The sequence below is a fragment of the Hippocampus comes genome, unplaced genomic scaffold, assembly GCF_001891065.2.
Source record: "Hippocampus comes isolate QL1 unplaced genomic scaffold, H_comes_QL1_v1.1 scaffold45, whole genome shotgun sequence".
NCBI classification, from domain to species: domain Eukaryota; kingdom Metazoa; phylum Chordata; class Actinopteri; order Syngnathiformes; family Syngnathidae; genus Hippocampus; species Hippocampus comes.
Genome location: NW_017805783.1, coordinates 1126699 through 1143047, shown reverse-complemented (window position 1 = coordinate 1143047; position 16349 = coordinate 1126699). Strand labels below are relative to the sequence as shown.

General features: G+C 41.6%; 1 protein-coding gene across 3 annotated transcripts in view; it reads left to right on the top strand.

The window, feature by feature from the left end:
• The window catches only part of cux2b (cut-like homeobox 2b), a 111910-nt gene that overhangs the window by 91994 nt on the left and 3567 nt on the right, over window positions 1–16349 (top strand). For 2 of the 3 annotated variants that reach the window (XM_019885163.1, XM_019885164.1), the window contains exons 9-18: window positions 3287–3335; window positions 3906–4010; window positions 6232–6423; window positions 6502–6560; window positions 6664–6712; window positions 6852–6951; window positions 8032–8655; window positions 12933–13034; window positions 13153–13982; window positions 15613–15772. In XM_019885163.1, the coding sequence (XP_019740722.1) occupies window positions 3287–3335; window positions 3906–4010; window positions 6232–6423; window positions 6502–6560; window positions 6664–6712; window positions 6852–6951; window positions 8032–8655; window positions 12933–13034; window positions 13153–13982; window positions 15613–15772 (2270 nt within the window). Of the gene's footprint in view, window positions 1–1392; window positions 1429–3286; window positions 3336–3905; window positions 4011–6231; window positions 6424–6501; window positions 6561–6663; window positions 6713–6851; window positions 6952–8031; window positions 8656–12932; window positions 13035–13152; window positions 13983–15612; window positions 15773–16349 lie in introns of those variants that run through there. The other variant, XM_019885165.1, reaches the window with a different exon arrangement.

Here is a 16349-nt window from a genome sequence, read left to right as displayed (position 1 = left end):
GGTCCCTCGTGACTGTAGGTTATTGAAGCAATTTTAGTGCTGAAACGGTTTGACTTTATTTTGCCTACATAAATTCATGTCATGTGTAAAACTGAGGAATGCCATTGTAACAGCAATGCAAAAGAATGACTCAGCCATTAAGGCAGGTCGATGAGAGAGCTCTGTGTTTGCCTTCACTGGCAGTTGGGTCTTGACAGCCCTCAAGAAGAATTGCTCCATTTAAAGATTGCTTCAGAAAACCGCTACAATGTCCTGGTTTTTGAACGTTACGTCTACCCTGCGTGCCTGAAAAGCATCTGAGACTGTATGAAAGACGTCGATAGACATTCAAAATAAACACTCTTTTGTTCAGGTTGTGCTCCAGAGCACAGTCAGCCACTGCTAATGGATTTTCTCCGAGGCTTAATCCATGGCACATTTGTTGTGGTGTTTCAAGACCATCTATTTTGTTGGACTGGCTGCTTTTTCATTACGGTGTGCAGCAGGTAGTCAGTAGTATTTTATGTGCGTGGTCATAGTGCGGCTGTTGCCCCGGTTCACATTCCTTTCAGATGACAGCAGCTCTACTGACCCACAGCAGCAGTTTCCCCGACATGACCAAAAGCCTCTAAACTCTGGCCCTGCCACCATTACTCTCATTGCCTGTTTCCGCAATGTACATACATTGCAGAAACAAAGCACTATTTGTCTGCTCGGACTTGAGTAATGGAGCAGGGAATCAATACGAAACATTTTCTGCACTGCACAAGTTCATCAGATGTGAAGCTGATGACACCTGTTTGTGCTGTCAGCACGGTGCTGTCTATCCAAGTCTTATTCTTGGACACAGACAAAACCATTACCTTGTCAAACCAGGGTTGTCCCCCCCGCTACCATGATTGTTAATGACCCCAAAATTTTTGTGGGATCCTTCTAATTCCACCATAAAATGTTGGTTTGTTGTATTTTTCTAACCTGAGTCCTTTTCATTTCTTTTGCTTTTCAGGCTATCATACATCCTTAAAGATTAAAGTCAAAGTTTTAATTGCTAACATTCAATCGAGCAAATGTACGGTTATGGCTAACGAAGACATTTTAGGTCAATTCAAAGAAATGTTTGAGCAATTCTACCTTTGGCTAGCAGGACCATCACGTGTAAAACATGAAACGTGTATGCATACTTGTGAAGAACACAGGATCCTTGATATTAATCCACCCTCACCTGCCTTTTAAAAATTAGGTTCCATGTTGCAAAAGAAACCGTTGAACTTCAAACAAACCTCATGAATAACCCTGCTGCGATTCTGCTTAAATTACACTAATTATCAGATATATGGAGACAAGTTGGAGGGTACATTTTGTTATATATAACATGATGCAATTAAAATCTCCCTAATCACTAAAAAAGCTCGACCTGCGGTGTAAATATAACCAAGAGATGACGAACAAGTAAGAACCTGTTTCTGATTTATCACCTACATCGGGAACCTCCTTTCATCCTGCACAACCTTTTAACACGGGGCCGACAAACTGCCATTCCTGGGTCCCTCGTGACTGTAGGTTATTGAAGCAATTTTAGTGCTGAAACGGTTTGACTTTATTTTGCCTACATAAATTCATGTCATGTGTAAAACTGAGGAATGCCATTGTAACAGCAATGCAAAAGAATGACTCAGCCATTAAGGCAGGTCGATGAGAGAGCTCTGTGTTTGCCTTCACTGGCAGTTGGGTCTTGACAGCCCTCAAGAAGAATTGCTCCATTTAAAGATTGCTTCAGAAAACCGCTACAATGTCCTGGTTTTTGAACGTTACGTCTACCCTGCGTGCCTGAAAAGCATCTGAGACTGTATGAAAGACGTCGATAGACATTCAAAATAAACACTCTTTTGTTCAGGTTGTGCTCCAGAGCACAGTCAGCCACTGCTAATGGATTTTCTCCGAGGCTTAATCCATGGCACATTTGTTGTGGTGTTTCAAGACCATCTATTTTGTTGGACTGGCTGCTTTTTCATTACGGTGTGCAGCAGGTAGTCAGTAGTATTTTATGTGCGTGGTCATAGTGCGGCTGTTGCCCCGGTTCACATTCCTTTCAGATGACAGCAGCTCTACTGACCCACAGCAGCAGTTTCCCCGACATGACCAAAAGCCTCTAAACTCTGGCCCTGCCACCATTACTCTCATTGCCTGTTTCCGCAATGTACATACATTGCAGAAACAAAGCACTATTTGTCTGCTCGGACTTGAGTAATGGAGCAGGGAATCAATACGAAACATTTTCTGCACTGCACAAGTTCATCAGATGTGAAGCTGATGACACCTGTTTGTGCTGTCAGCACGGTGCTGTCTATCCAAGTCTTATTCTTGGACACAGACAAAACCATTACCTTGTCAAACCAGGGTTGTCCCCCCCGCTACCATGATTGTTAATGACCCCAAAATTTTTGTGGGATCCTTCTAATTCCACCATAAAATGTTGGTTTGTTGTATTTTTCTAACCTGAGTCCTTTTCATTTCTTTTGCTTTTCAGGCTATCATACATCCTTAAAGATTAAAGTCAAAGTTTTAATTGCTAACATTCAATCGAGCAAATGTACGGTTATGGCTAACGAAGACATTTTAGGTCAATTCAAAGAAATGTTTGAGCAATTCTACCTTTGGCTAGCAGGACCATCACGTGTAAAACATGAAACGTGTATGCATACTTGTGAAGAACACAGGATCCTTGATATTAATCCACCCTCACCTGCCTTTTAAAAATTAGGTTCCATGTTGCAAAAGAAACCGTTGAACTTCAAACAAACCTCATGAATAACCCTGCTGCGATTCTGCTTAAATTACACTAATTATCAGATATATGGAGACAAGTTGGAGGGTACATTTTGTTATATATAACATGATGCAATTAAAATCTCCCTAATCACTAAAAAAAAAAAAAAAAAAAAAAAAAAATCATCCGTTCATCGGTCCGTTTGATGCTGTAATAAAACAGTGGAATTTGGTCACGTTAAAAAGATAATGGGATAGACGTCTGTTACTTTAAGAAGTGTATTTTCCTCGACACCTGGTAAAATTCGGCAACACTTTTTTCATTCAGATAAGTAACTTCAAAGTAGGCTTCAAAAACCTATGAAAAAAACCCAACCGCTGATACTATTTGTTCACCTGAATCAAGTGCACAGTTTGCATCGTCCAAATGTCATTCGTTCCACATTTAACAATTTCCGTAGCATCAGATTTGAGTGTTTTGCTCTATTGATATTATTCCTAACTGCACGTGTGTGCGTGTGCATGTTTTTGTGTTTCCCAGGGTAGAAGAAGTCGGCCTCATCATGGCCAAGCTTGAGAAGGAAAATCAGGTGAGTGTTTCTCTTCCCTGATTGAGATATTCCTTTGTTAGGGTAATCACTCCTGTAATCATGCCCTGGCTTTAATTAAGACAGCCTCTGTCCCGTTCCCCCCCGCTTTATCTCCCCCCTCTTCCCCTGAGTGTGTGATTAGAGGGTGTAATCCTGAGCCCCCGTCGGTGGGCGCTCTGCAAGCAGCATGGCTGCACTCAGCAGAGGAGACCGCAGAGCTCGATTGATGCCAGAGCTCTTAACACCAGGGTTCTTAGATACTGTATTTCTTTGCCTCGGTTTCCTGGTGACGCCTCCATTCTTCTGATGTCTGAGCTTCTGTTACATGTTTTTACTCATTGTATTCATAAAAAGAATCAATAATTAGAAAGGCGTGACAAGGAGGTAAACACTTTGTGGAAATAAAGTCAGCTTACTCAACAGCTGCGTTAGCAGAATAAACCAATGTCTACGCTGCATCGTACTTGGCAGTAATTTTAGCAGCTGGCTCCTCTCTTTTTCTGTTTTATCATATATTATTATTCTTATCCAGATGGCTGACAATTGTAACTAAGCCAAATGTTTTCACAGAGAGCAGAAATGGCCCAGAAGGAAGTGCAGCGGCTAAAGGAGCAGCTAGCCAGTGGGCCAAATGCCTCTGCAGGGAGCTGTCAGTTAGTTGATGGCATGAGTAAGGTAAGAATTCTGTGTTGTTCATCTGACTTTGTTTTCAAGTTTCTGACAATGTGCAATATTCTTCTTCACTATAAATAAACCACTTAAGAGAACTGAACATGCGTCCATCCATTATCTGGATTCTGTTTCTTTCGTTGAGTTTTCATTTTTGCTGCTCAGGTTTGCGGTAGGAAGGAGAACCCAACATTATTTAGAGCAAAAGGCAGACGACAACCTGGCCAAATTACCCATCAATCACAAAGCAGTTGTGAATGGGGATAGATCCCATACCAGTTGCACCCAAAAAAAAAACAACAACAACAACTGAACTACTACTTGACCAGGCTACCTTCAAACTCTTCTCATGTTTTTTTCACTGGCTTGACTTTTGCTCAGAGTCACCCTCTAAATCTGGATTTGCACTTCACCGTTGACAGTAAGGAATGACCTCTGAATGGAATTGAATGGTTACTCCTTGTAATTTTTCATAATCCAACAAATGAAAAATCTAATTTGATCAAAATTGTATATGGACTGCACTTGTATAGCACTACACCATATGGTATCCAAAATGCTTGACAAAGCCTCACATTCACTGAAAATTATCTCCTGAACCGGGGAGTATGCTGACCCCTTTTGGCAGCTGCTTCTATCTTCGAAAAAGTTTTCCTTGTTAGTTTAAAATAGTTTACTTTACCCAGGATCCCTCGCTGTACAGTAACCAAAGGTAGAACCTGGGGTGGTTTTCCGTGCCTTAGATACTCGCGGGCTGGGACAAGCTTTATCCCCTTTTCCATCCTCCTCCTTTATAGCTAGCTGTTAGTAGGCTAGCTCTCATTATGGATCCCATGGTCTCATGAAGGAGGGCATCCTTTGGTGGAACTAAACTGCACACATGTGCAGGTGCTACACACATGCACAGTAAGTCAAAAGTACACACAAGACACAAGCAAAAAAATTTTTCTTTTTTTTTTTTTTTTTTTTTTTTAGTATATGTGACAGTCCAGAAATTTCAGTTCTTGTCAGAATGTCAGAGCAAATAAGTTGTACGATATTCTCAAATACGTTCTGGTCCGGGTCTGAAAATTTGAATTCACCGATTGCTTTTCCATGCCCAATGAAATTCCAGTTCGAATCACCACCGATTCGTGTACAGCCTTAATCAACACACAGTGCATTTTTACAGTTTTGTTGAGAAGACACCAAATGATTGTGTTGACCCCAGTATACCTACACAAGACTGAACTTATTTTCCCATCTAAATTCACTTCTGCTGACATACACCGCATTTGGAAAGCACTCACACCGCTCCACATTTTGTTGTTTCACCGTAACAAATTCTACACACAACACATAACTAACACTAAAAAATATATTTATTCACATTGTTTATTTATTTATGAAAATTTGCTCCCCAAAAAATCAAAATAAATCTCAATAAAATGGATGGATGGATATATATATATATAGATATAGATATTTGGAAAACAATTATAGACATTGCGCGCCACACACCCACACACACCCCCACACACACACACACACACACACACACACACACACACACACACACACACACACACACCGTATTTTCTGCACTAAAAGGCGCACCTACAAGCCTTCCATTTTTTTAAAAGCTCACAGCGCCTTAAAATCCGATGCACCTTATGTATGGTTATTACAGTAATATGTCGACCCCAAAATGGCTCCTTGCTAGAGACACGCTTACAACGCAGAGTTCAAACTTAAGGCGATTGGGTTACGCAGTTGACCACGGAAATAGAGCAGCTGCAAGAGAGTTCAACGTTAACGAGTCGATATTATAACTTGCTGTTGGTTAAATGAACTGTGTTGCTGCTTTATTAATAAATAAGTTTTACTGACATCTGATCGCTCTGTTGGCATTTCCTTGAGCGTAGTGGATGCATTGTAGATTGCGTCTTATAATGCGGTGCGTCCAATTTATGAAAAAAATTACAAAATAGGCCATTCATTGAAGGTGCGCCTCATAATCCAGTGCACCTTTTAGTGTGGAAAATACGGTATGTATAAACACATGTATTCACAGTGTTTGCCATAAACTCAAAATTGAAAGTTGAAGGGGAACTTAGTCCAGCTCCACTTGAAACTAGGCGAATATTTCCATGATTTCCAACGGTCTGCTGTGGAGATTGTTCGTCTCAATCTTGCATATCCACCCCCCTCCTCTTTTTTTTCCCCCCATGTCACTTTAAATTGGTAGGAGAACAACGAGAGGGGCGAAGCATTGCTCTCCAAACTGGAGTCCACCTTGCTTGCGAAAGACCGTGAAATTATCCGTCTTCTTGAAAATATTCAGCGGCTTCAGTTCACACTTCAGGAGGTTCAAGAGACCTCAGCAAATCGAATCATGGAGCTAGAACGACAGTTGGCCTACAAAACAGAAGCTATTGAAGTGAGTGTCAAAATGATTGTCCCGCTGATTATATACATTTGATATAAGAACAACATTTTCTCCTTTTTTTCATTTCAGAGATTAGAAACTAAACTGAAATCCCAAATGGATTATGAGGAGATTAAAACCGAACTCAGGTGACAGTTTGTTGTGGAGCAAATGTATATCATTGCCTATTGGAATGAAAATAAACAACATACCTGTATTTTTTTTGTGACTACTGTATGTCTCTGCCTATAGTATCTTAAAGGTAATGAAGCTGGCCTCTACAAATGGCAGCTCATCCCAGGTATGTTTTCCTTTCCATGTTCCACTCCACTTTATCAAAGAGTTTTTGTTTCCTTCCTCGTGTTATTTTAAAACGAACGTCAGCAACTACTGTAAGTGATTTAATCAAAATGTTCCCCAATGTCTTTGTGTGTGTTTAGGACTCTACAAAGGCCACAGAGGCACTTTTACTGGATAAAGAGGCATTTCTCCCATCTCACAAATACCTGATGGAAAAGGCCAGACTATTGCACAGCACTGGTAAAAGTGCCTTATTTTTCCATTGAAATGACACGGATTTTCTGAGCTAGCTGCAAATGAGAAGTGACAACCGACCAACTCAGTTAGACTACGCATTTGTCCCATGCGAAATGAAAGAAATCTAGAAAGACAAGAATATTCAAATCAGGTTTTAACATACTTCTGAACTGGTGTAATATTTATTCCTTTTTTTAATGCTTAATTTATTCTATCAGTGTGGGGATTTTCACACAAACACTTTTTTTGTTACAACTTGTCGATACCCAAAGATCATAACTGCAGCAACTACAAAGTACTGCAGGGAATTATAAATATTAAAATATAATTAAGATCCTGATACTCCGTTAGAATTCACTCAGGTATAGAATTCACTGAGTCAACCCCAATAAATATTATCACACCTGTCAACTTGTACGTTTTCCCCGTATTTTATTAGTTTTTTTATCATTTCAAATCATGTACGGCATATTACAACTTTTCTACGGGAAAAATAAAAAATAAAAAAATAATTGTGAACCGATCTCACAGACCATTTTGGCTCAAATCCAGATCGTCTCACCTGCTGGTAGCCAACGACAATGCCGTCATTGATCGCAACTATTGTCACGGCAAACCAGCAAAAGTAATCCTCAATCGTATATTTTTTTTCATCGCTGCGTATGGTAGTATTGATAAAGCATGATGTGCGCATGCGCCTTAAGCCGTTGTAAGGGTTTTTGTTGCTTTGTAAGGGGAATCGTAATCATTTGTAAGGGCAGCTATTAGCCGAGGTTGACAGGTATGTATTATTAGGTTTGACTGATGTCTATGGTTAACAATGTGGAAGTTCTCTCTCGCTGTAAAATGTAAAATGGCTTCTTCTGAGCTAAAAACTTGTTAGTACGAAATGGCCTTGTGAGTTATTACTATCATATAAATATACATAATTATATCATTCCTTGCGGGTCGAGTCTATGTTTTTTCAAAAACGTTGTAACCTATATTTGTAGCTGTTTTTTGTTAGATTGTGATGAGATGTGTACATACTACAGAATAACGTGTATACAATAAAAAGCCGAACACGTCAATGTCTATCTGTAGATGATGATCGGTCAGAGGATGGAGGTCGCGAGACAGGCAGGCCACCCGGCTCCAACTCATCATCCTCTCAAGTAGATGGTAGTCAGGCTTCTCCGAGCCCTGGTCCTCCCACACTGGATGGCTCGTCCAACAGCCATGATCTCCCTCGTCCCTTCTCTGTGTCACCGTGTTCTGGTGACCGACTATCAGCGGATCACCTCCTGCACAAGCATCTCCTCTCCCCACATTTTAAAAAGGAGGGCCATATGGCTTTTCCCACTGCACTCTACGCAGCCAAGGTCGCCCTCATGTCAACCGCTCAAGGGTCCGGTAGCAGTGACACAGGCTTGCCCAGTGACCACTCTGAAAGTGGTGGCTCGACTGCAGGGGACGATGACCAAGTCGACACAGCAGAGATCGCATTCCAGGTGAAAGAGCAGCTGCTGAAGCACAACATTGGCCAGCGTGTCTTTGGCCACTATGTACTTGGCCTCTCCCAAGGCTCAGTCAGTGAGATCCTTGCCAGGCCCAAACCCTGGAGGAAGTTGACCGTGAAAGGCAAAGAGCCCTTTATTAAAATGAAGCAGTTTCTCTCTGATGAGCAGAACATCCTGGCACTTCGGACCATCCAAGTCCGTCAAAGAGGTGAGTGGAAGACAGGACACAATGAGCAGAAACACATCATTCAGGGGCAAAAACCATAGATTATCTGTATTTATTGGGGTTTTTTTGTTTTTTTTTTAAGAATATGTGGATGTTTTCTTTCCCAAAGCATTTCAATAGGTGTCAGTTACACACGGATTTTCGCTATTCGCGGGTCGGTCCGAATGCTATCCACGGCAAAGACCGGGAGTCTGCCGTAGACCAAAGCAGGTGTGACCAACCCTTGTGACAGTTAGGGCATACGCTCCGGGATTAACATAACCATCCTGAATGATTAAAATTTGCATCATGAAAACTATATGGTCAGTCTCAACAATAGGTAAATTATGTATAATTTTACCTTTTAATGAATTAATACAATACATTTAACAGCAATGTACAAAAAAAAAAACAAAAAAGTTGGGACATTGTGTTCAACATCAATAAAAACAGAATTCAATGATTTGCAATTTGTGCTCAACCTATATTTAATTGAATGCGCTACAAACACAAGATATTTAATGTTTGAACTGATAAACCTTATTGTTTTTTTCGCGTATAATAATCAGCAACTTGGAATTTTATGACTGCACCACCTTCCAAATAGGCTGGGACAAGGTCATGTTTACCACTGTGTTACATCACCTTTTCTTTTAAGAACATCCAATAAACGTTTGGGAACTGAGGACACTAATTGTTGAAGATTTGTAGGTGGAATTCTTTCCCATTCTTGCTTGATGTACAGCTTCAGCTGTTCAACAGTCCGGGGTCTCCGTTGTCATATTTTACGCTTCATAATGCGTCACACATTTTCAATGGGTGACAGGTCTGGACTGCAGGCAGTCCACTCCAGTACCTCGACTCTTTTACAACAAAGCCACGCTGTTGTAACATGCCGAGTATTGGTTTGACATTGTCCTGCTGAAATAAGCAGGAGTGTCGTTAAAAAGAAGTTGCTTGGATGGCAGCCTATGTTTCTCCAAAACCTGTATGTACCATTCAGCATTAATGGTGCTTTCACAGATGTGTAAGTTACCCATGCCATTGGCACTAACAAGGCCCCATACCATCACAGATGCTGCATTTTGAACTTTGCGGCCGTACGAGTCGGGATGTTTTTTTTTTCTTCTTTGGCTCGGACGACAAGGCGTCCACAATTTCCAAAAACAATTTGAAATGTGGTCTCATCAGACCATAGAACACTTTTCCACTCTGCGTCAGTCCATCTTAGATGAGCAGTATTTACTGACATTGGTTTTCTGAAGTGTTCAGAACCCATGTGGTGATATCCTTTACACATCGATGTTGGTTTTTGATGCCGTGAAGCCTGAGGGGTTGAAGGTCACGGGCATTCAATGTTGGTTTTTGGCCTTGCCGCTTACATGCAGTGATTTCCCCAGATTCTCTGAACCTTTTGAAGATATTATGGACCTTGGATGATGGAATCCCTAAATTCCTTGCAACTGTCGGTTGAGTAACATTGTCTTAAAACTGTTATTTTCTCATGCAGTTGTTTACAAAGAGGTGAACCTCGCCCCATCTTTGCTTGTTAATGACTGAGCAATTCAGGGAAGCTCCTTTTATACCCAATTTATTCGTTTTTTTATCATTTCAAATCATGTACGGCATATTACAACTTTTCTACGGGAAAAATAAAAAATAAAAAAATAATTGTGAACCGATCTCACAAAGACCATTTTGGCTCAAATCCAGATCGTCTCACCTGCTGGTAGCCAACGACAATGCCGTCATTGATCGCAACTATTGTCACGGCAAACCAGCAAAAGTAATCCTCAATCGTATATTTTTTTTGGCACCCACCTGTTCCCATTTAGCCTATTTACCTGTGGGATGTTCCAAACGGGTGTTTGATAAGCATGTTGCAGCCATAAAATTGTAAGTTAATGGCCATATGCTAAAAGCAATAAAGTTTATCAGTTTGAACATTATATATACCGGTATATATCTTGTCTTTGGAATGTATTCAATTAAATATAGCTGGGACATGATTTGCAAATCATTGTATTCTGTTTTTATTTCTGTTTAACACAACGCCCCAACTTCACTGGAATTAGGTTTGTATAAGAGTGCATATTGCTCTCGAGTATTTAATGACACGCCTCACAATCATTATCAGAGTGCGGTCACAGGAAAATAGTTGGGTACTCACTTTTGATTGTCAATTTCTTCTGTACAATTTAACCTTTTGTACATGTGACAAGGGCAACATTGGCTTACATCTTGCGCTGAATCTTGTGTAATATTTGTAACAAAAGACGTGTCCTACTTTAGATTATAGGATCACTATACCAATTATTGTCATTCCCAACCAGGTTGCGCTTGGCCCACTTGTGTCATCTGGGTGCTGTGGGAAAGCATCCAATTTCACTTAATTTGCCCGAAAATTCATTACAATATATCTTTGTTCATTTTTTTATATGCCAATGACGTACTGTGATATGCAGTATAGTTAAATGCTCTTTCAGCAGATAGAAGAAGGTACAGTAAACACGTGTATCCAACTCTTGCCATTCATACAACAGAATAAGTCATGGCTTCCTATGAGATTTTTGTTCAATTAAACAGGACGAGATTTCAGAGTGATAATGGTTGTGTGTAAATTGATACAAGATCATTATTATTAAGGTATTCATACCTTTTGTGAAGCTTTTGTTAAGTGGTGTGCCATGAGATTTTTCTGCTCATAAACTGGGTGCCTTGGCTCAATTTACTGTAATGTCGGTTCGGACTCACTGCCCAATGTCATTATACTCCTCACTGGTCAGCTCTTTGAGGTGTGACACTTAAAAATGCATTGTATGAAAGTCTCCAATAGGCAACTCAATGGTTCCCTACAGGCGACCGGGTGTCTGTGTGCACCGCCTTGGCTACCCCTGACTTCAAGTGAAAAGTGAGGTGCATGCTGAACTGATGTCAAGTCAGTTGCAGAGAAGACACGCAGAAGCAAGCAGCATTTACAGTCATACCTACAACTAAAACAATAACCGCAAAAGGGTACAGAGATTAAGGGGAAAGACCTAGCAAGACAAGTAAAATTTCTTGAAGTACACTAGTTGAGCTACAGTACATCGCCACTATTCAAAGGGATCGGGACCAGGGCGGCCTGTGACGGACAAAAATCTGCAAATAAATGACTGTTGAAGCTTATATAGCGGTGGTCGACTGGTTAGGGCGTCGGCCTCACAATGCAGAGGTGCAGGGTTCTATTCCGGCTGCGGCCTTCCTCTGTGGTGTTTGCATGTTCTCCCCGTGCCTGCATGGGTTTTCTCCGGGTACTCCGGTTTCCGCCCACATTCCTAAAACATGCGTGGCATGTTAATCGAACACTCTAAATTGTCACTTGGTGTGAGTGTGAGCGCGGATGTTTTTTTGTCTATGTGTGCCTTGCGATTGGCTGACAACCAGTTCAGGGTGTCCCCCGCCTACTGCCCGAAGACAGCTGGGATAGGCTCCAGCATCCCACATCCAGCACACCTCATGACCCTTGTCAGGATAAGCGGATCAGAAAATGGATCGATGGATGAGGCTTATTATGATTGCATTGTTTTTGTTTGTTCGTTTAAGCCCCCAAAATTATTGGCTAAGTGGCGATATATAAGCACTATAAGCTCTTTCAATGCAAAACGAGGGTTAGCCCCCTTAAAAAAAAAAAAAAAAGTAAATAAATGAATTCAATCATTGACAAAAAAAATCTGCAAACAGCTGAGTCTGTGGGTGCTGAACCGCAAAAATGTGAGGGTTGGCTGTATGGTAAACCCTATGAAATGATTGCAGTTTATTGTCACTTTTTTCTTTTTAATTGTCATTACCTTTCATTACTGCTTACCTGGGAGAGCCTCAATGAGCGCCACTTATTGAGGCATCCATTTCAACTGTTCCCCTGCACAATGGATTTCCGCCATTGTATTCCGTAACCACTTGTGTCACTAGCTACTGTCTTTCGATCCAATATGTACTCCTGTCATCAATGGGTGGCTTATTTTTTAGCCGCGTGTACGTTAAAAAGGAACCTGGACCTCATCCTTGACTTTGTCTCGCCTTCCTGTGCCATGTTTGTAGTCTTGCTTTTCAACTTTGTTTTCTCCCTAGATTCATAGCGTTTGAAAGTTGAGCTTCCGTATACAGCAACCTCAGACACCAGACACTCAAAGGCAGTCATTGATCTAGCAGTCAAAAGTAAAGCCTTGAAACTGTGCTCTGATCAACCATCCCACTCACACCCTCCGTTCTGCTGCCTGTCTTTCTACCCTCTGTGGCAGGGAGCATCACTCCACGCATCCGAACTCCAGAAACTGGGTCAGACGACGCCATCAGGAGTATCCTGGAGCAGGCCAAGAAGGAGATCCAGTCCCAGCGGGGAGGTGAGTCTGGAGCTAATAAACACAAGTCATGTTTTATATTTATTATTTCATCCATTTTAATGGCGGTGCAGTGATTAAGGTATATATGAATGTCTAAATGATTGTCTCTCTTCTTTAGGGGACTGCAAGACACCTGTGAACACCTCCTTGGGCAGAAGCAGTAATGGGGCAGGCAGCAGCTCTGATGAAACCATTAAGAACATCCTACAACAGGCCAGGAGGGAGATGGAGTCCCAGCAACAGGTCTTGATAGATATGGAAGGCTGTGGAAGAGCCTCGACAGTTGGCACAGGAGCCCAAGTGGAGCATCTGGGGCCCCATGAGCAATCCAGGGGTCTACCTTTGCCCATCTCCATTAAACAAGAGGAGGGAGGCTGTGTTACTGTTTGCATGGCCAATTCCATCAGCAGCCCCCAGACACCCCTCAGCGTTCTGTCTCCGGCTGCTTTCGTTCAGAATATTATCCGCAAAGTAAAATCTGAGATCGGAGAGGTCGGCACTTACTTTGACCAGCACTGGTCTCAGGAGCGGGGGACGATGGGGCTCGGTGTCGGAAGCTGCCAGCCCTTTAATTCCATTTCCCCCTCCGTGTCTTCCTCCTCTTCCGGTCCCTCTGTATTGACGCGGCCCTGGCCCCGCCTGGAGAACGGTGAGTGTCTCAGCGAAGAGGCCTCTGCTGCTGAAGAAGAGCTCGGGCTGGGCCGACCCATGGATGTGAAGGTGGAGTCAGACACCTCAGTCAGTGGCGAGTCCCCGGGGCCTAGTCCCGGCCGCCTTTCTTACTATCCGGCGTACATTCCCCGAGCTTTGAAGCCCACAGTGCCACCACTGACTCCAGAGCAGTATGAGTTGTACATGTACCGAGAGGTGGATACCATTGAGTTGACCAGGCAAGTGAAGGAGAAGCTGGCAAAGAATGGCATCTGTCAGAGGATCTTTGGTGAAAAGGTCAGTTGACGTGAATCCCTCCCATTTTCAAGAAACCCCAAAACGCTGGACTCCATCCTGTTCCAACACATTTTAATCTGCTTGATTGTTCACTGGCTCACTCAGAGGAGTTTAACCCTTTAATGCCTGACCCATCAAGGAATAGCCAGAAAAATCAGATTTTTGGGAACTGAGATGTTCATTAAATTCATCATATTTGACTCATAACTCATTCTTTATAGTACATTAAATCATCTGTATCAAATTTGATACTGCTCGTTTAAAATATGATTTTCCCAAATGTTCAGTTTTTGATGTAATCTACATTATGCTTATAAATGTGATACAACAAATATCTAAAACAAAATAATATGGCAAAAATATTTTTGTGGATTTTGTTATATGGGTTAAGATAAGAAGCTTTCTTTTAACCATTAAGCACTTGCAATTGTTCTGAGCTTTTAAATCATTTGCTGGATAGTATGACATAATTTTGTGCTGTCATACAAGATGCAAAGTAGTGCCTTGCAAGATGTTCTCAGGAAAAAAAAATCACTTTGTGGACCTTCACATCCATCCATCCATCCATTTTATAATCCGCTCATCCTCACGAGGCACGCGGGCATGCTGGAGCCTCTCCCAGCTGTCTTCGGGCAGTAGGCGGGGTAGACAAACAACCGTCCGCCATCACAATCACATCTCAGGACAATTTCGAGTGCTTCATGAAACTGCCACGCATGTCTTCGGAATGTGGGAGGAAACCGGAGTACCTGGGGAAAACCCACGCAAGGAGAACATGCAAACTCCACACAGGAAGGCCGGAGCCGAGATCGAACCCCGCACCTCTGCACTGGGAGGCCGACGTGCTTAACCAGTCGACCACGTGCTGCCCGGCCATTCACATCAATTCTTCAAATTGAAAATACAATTTTCTTGAACCCTTGTCAATGGAAAATGTCTTTTCCCCAGTGATGATTCGTAAATAATGTGTCAGAATCATCACTCACCATCATGAATAACTGAAATATAGCCCTGCTTCTACACCAAAAGTGGATAGGTTAAGTCTGCGCCTAAGCAATTGCATTTCAAACAGTGTTTGGATTTCCTTTCCTGAATGAATCCAATTCTCGCCTAATACGCTCGTGCAAGATTTGCACGTCGAGGGTCAGTGGCTCTCCACAAGAATTTACAAAATTTAAGATGAGAATTTGATTTTTCTGCATGCTTTTACTTTTTTCAAATACTTTCCTTGAAATAAAGACGCCCATCCTCAACACTAATGAAATGTTTTTCAGTTGTAGATTGAAAATGTGGCAAAATAAATTAGGACGGACAATACTGTCTTCAGAAAATCTTGTTTCAACCCTTCTTGAATTTTCTGAAGACCTTTAATGTTGCTCTCATTTTGAATCTTTGATAATGTTTTTTAAAAAAATGCTTCCTACCTGCCTACTGGGATGCTACCAAGTTTCATGGCCTAATTAGAATGGACTTCTTCCAGATTCATGGTCCTGTGCTTCCCTCTAGTGGCTCTTTTTGGAATGGCATCATTTCAAAACAACCATTCAATATAATCCGTGTTGCACTATTTGCACCATTTTGTGTTTCATGCAGTGTGGAGTCATGTATCAAATGATTGTATGTTGCGCAGGTGCTTGGGCTTTCTCAGGGGAGCGTGAGCGACATGCTGTCACGGCCCAAACCCTGGAGCAAGCTGACTCAGAAAGGCAGGGAACCCTTCATCCGCATGCAGCTCTGGTTACTTGACCAACTAGGCCAAACCCTCAACCAAGCTCCGCACCAGGGTCATGGTGAGTCTGAACTGAAAAATGCCCCTATCATCACCTCTCAGGAACATTTGTGAGGAACATTTTCATTTTGTTCGGAATATTTGTGTTTTACCAAAACAAACACATGCCGTCAGAAAGTCTCTGAACAACACTTTTTCTTTATATTTTTGTCATATTTTCTTGCAAGATTCAAGGTGCAATATTCCCTTTAAAGTGCATTTTATTCAATTAATTTGCTCAAATAAACATTTGGTTTTGTCACTTTCAAGTACATCCATTGATCAATTCTTTGTACCGCTTATCCTCGCTCGGGTCGCAGTTGTGTTGGAGCCTATTCAAGATGACTTTGGGCATGAGACACTATACTGAATGGGTCACCAGCCAATCGCGGGGCATATGCAGAGAATTTACTTCGAAATAATGCTTTATGTTTACTGGGACAAAAAATGTTTTTTGGAGTGTATGGTCTTTAGCAAAGATAGATTTTTTTTTTTTAATGAATAAAATAAGATATATAATTTTGAGGATTTTTTTTTTGTGTGGATTTCAAAAGTCAAATTCAAACAATTAACTCATTCAAAGCCGGCCATTTGCAGGC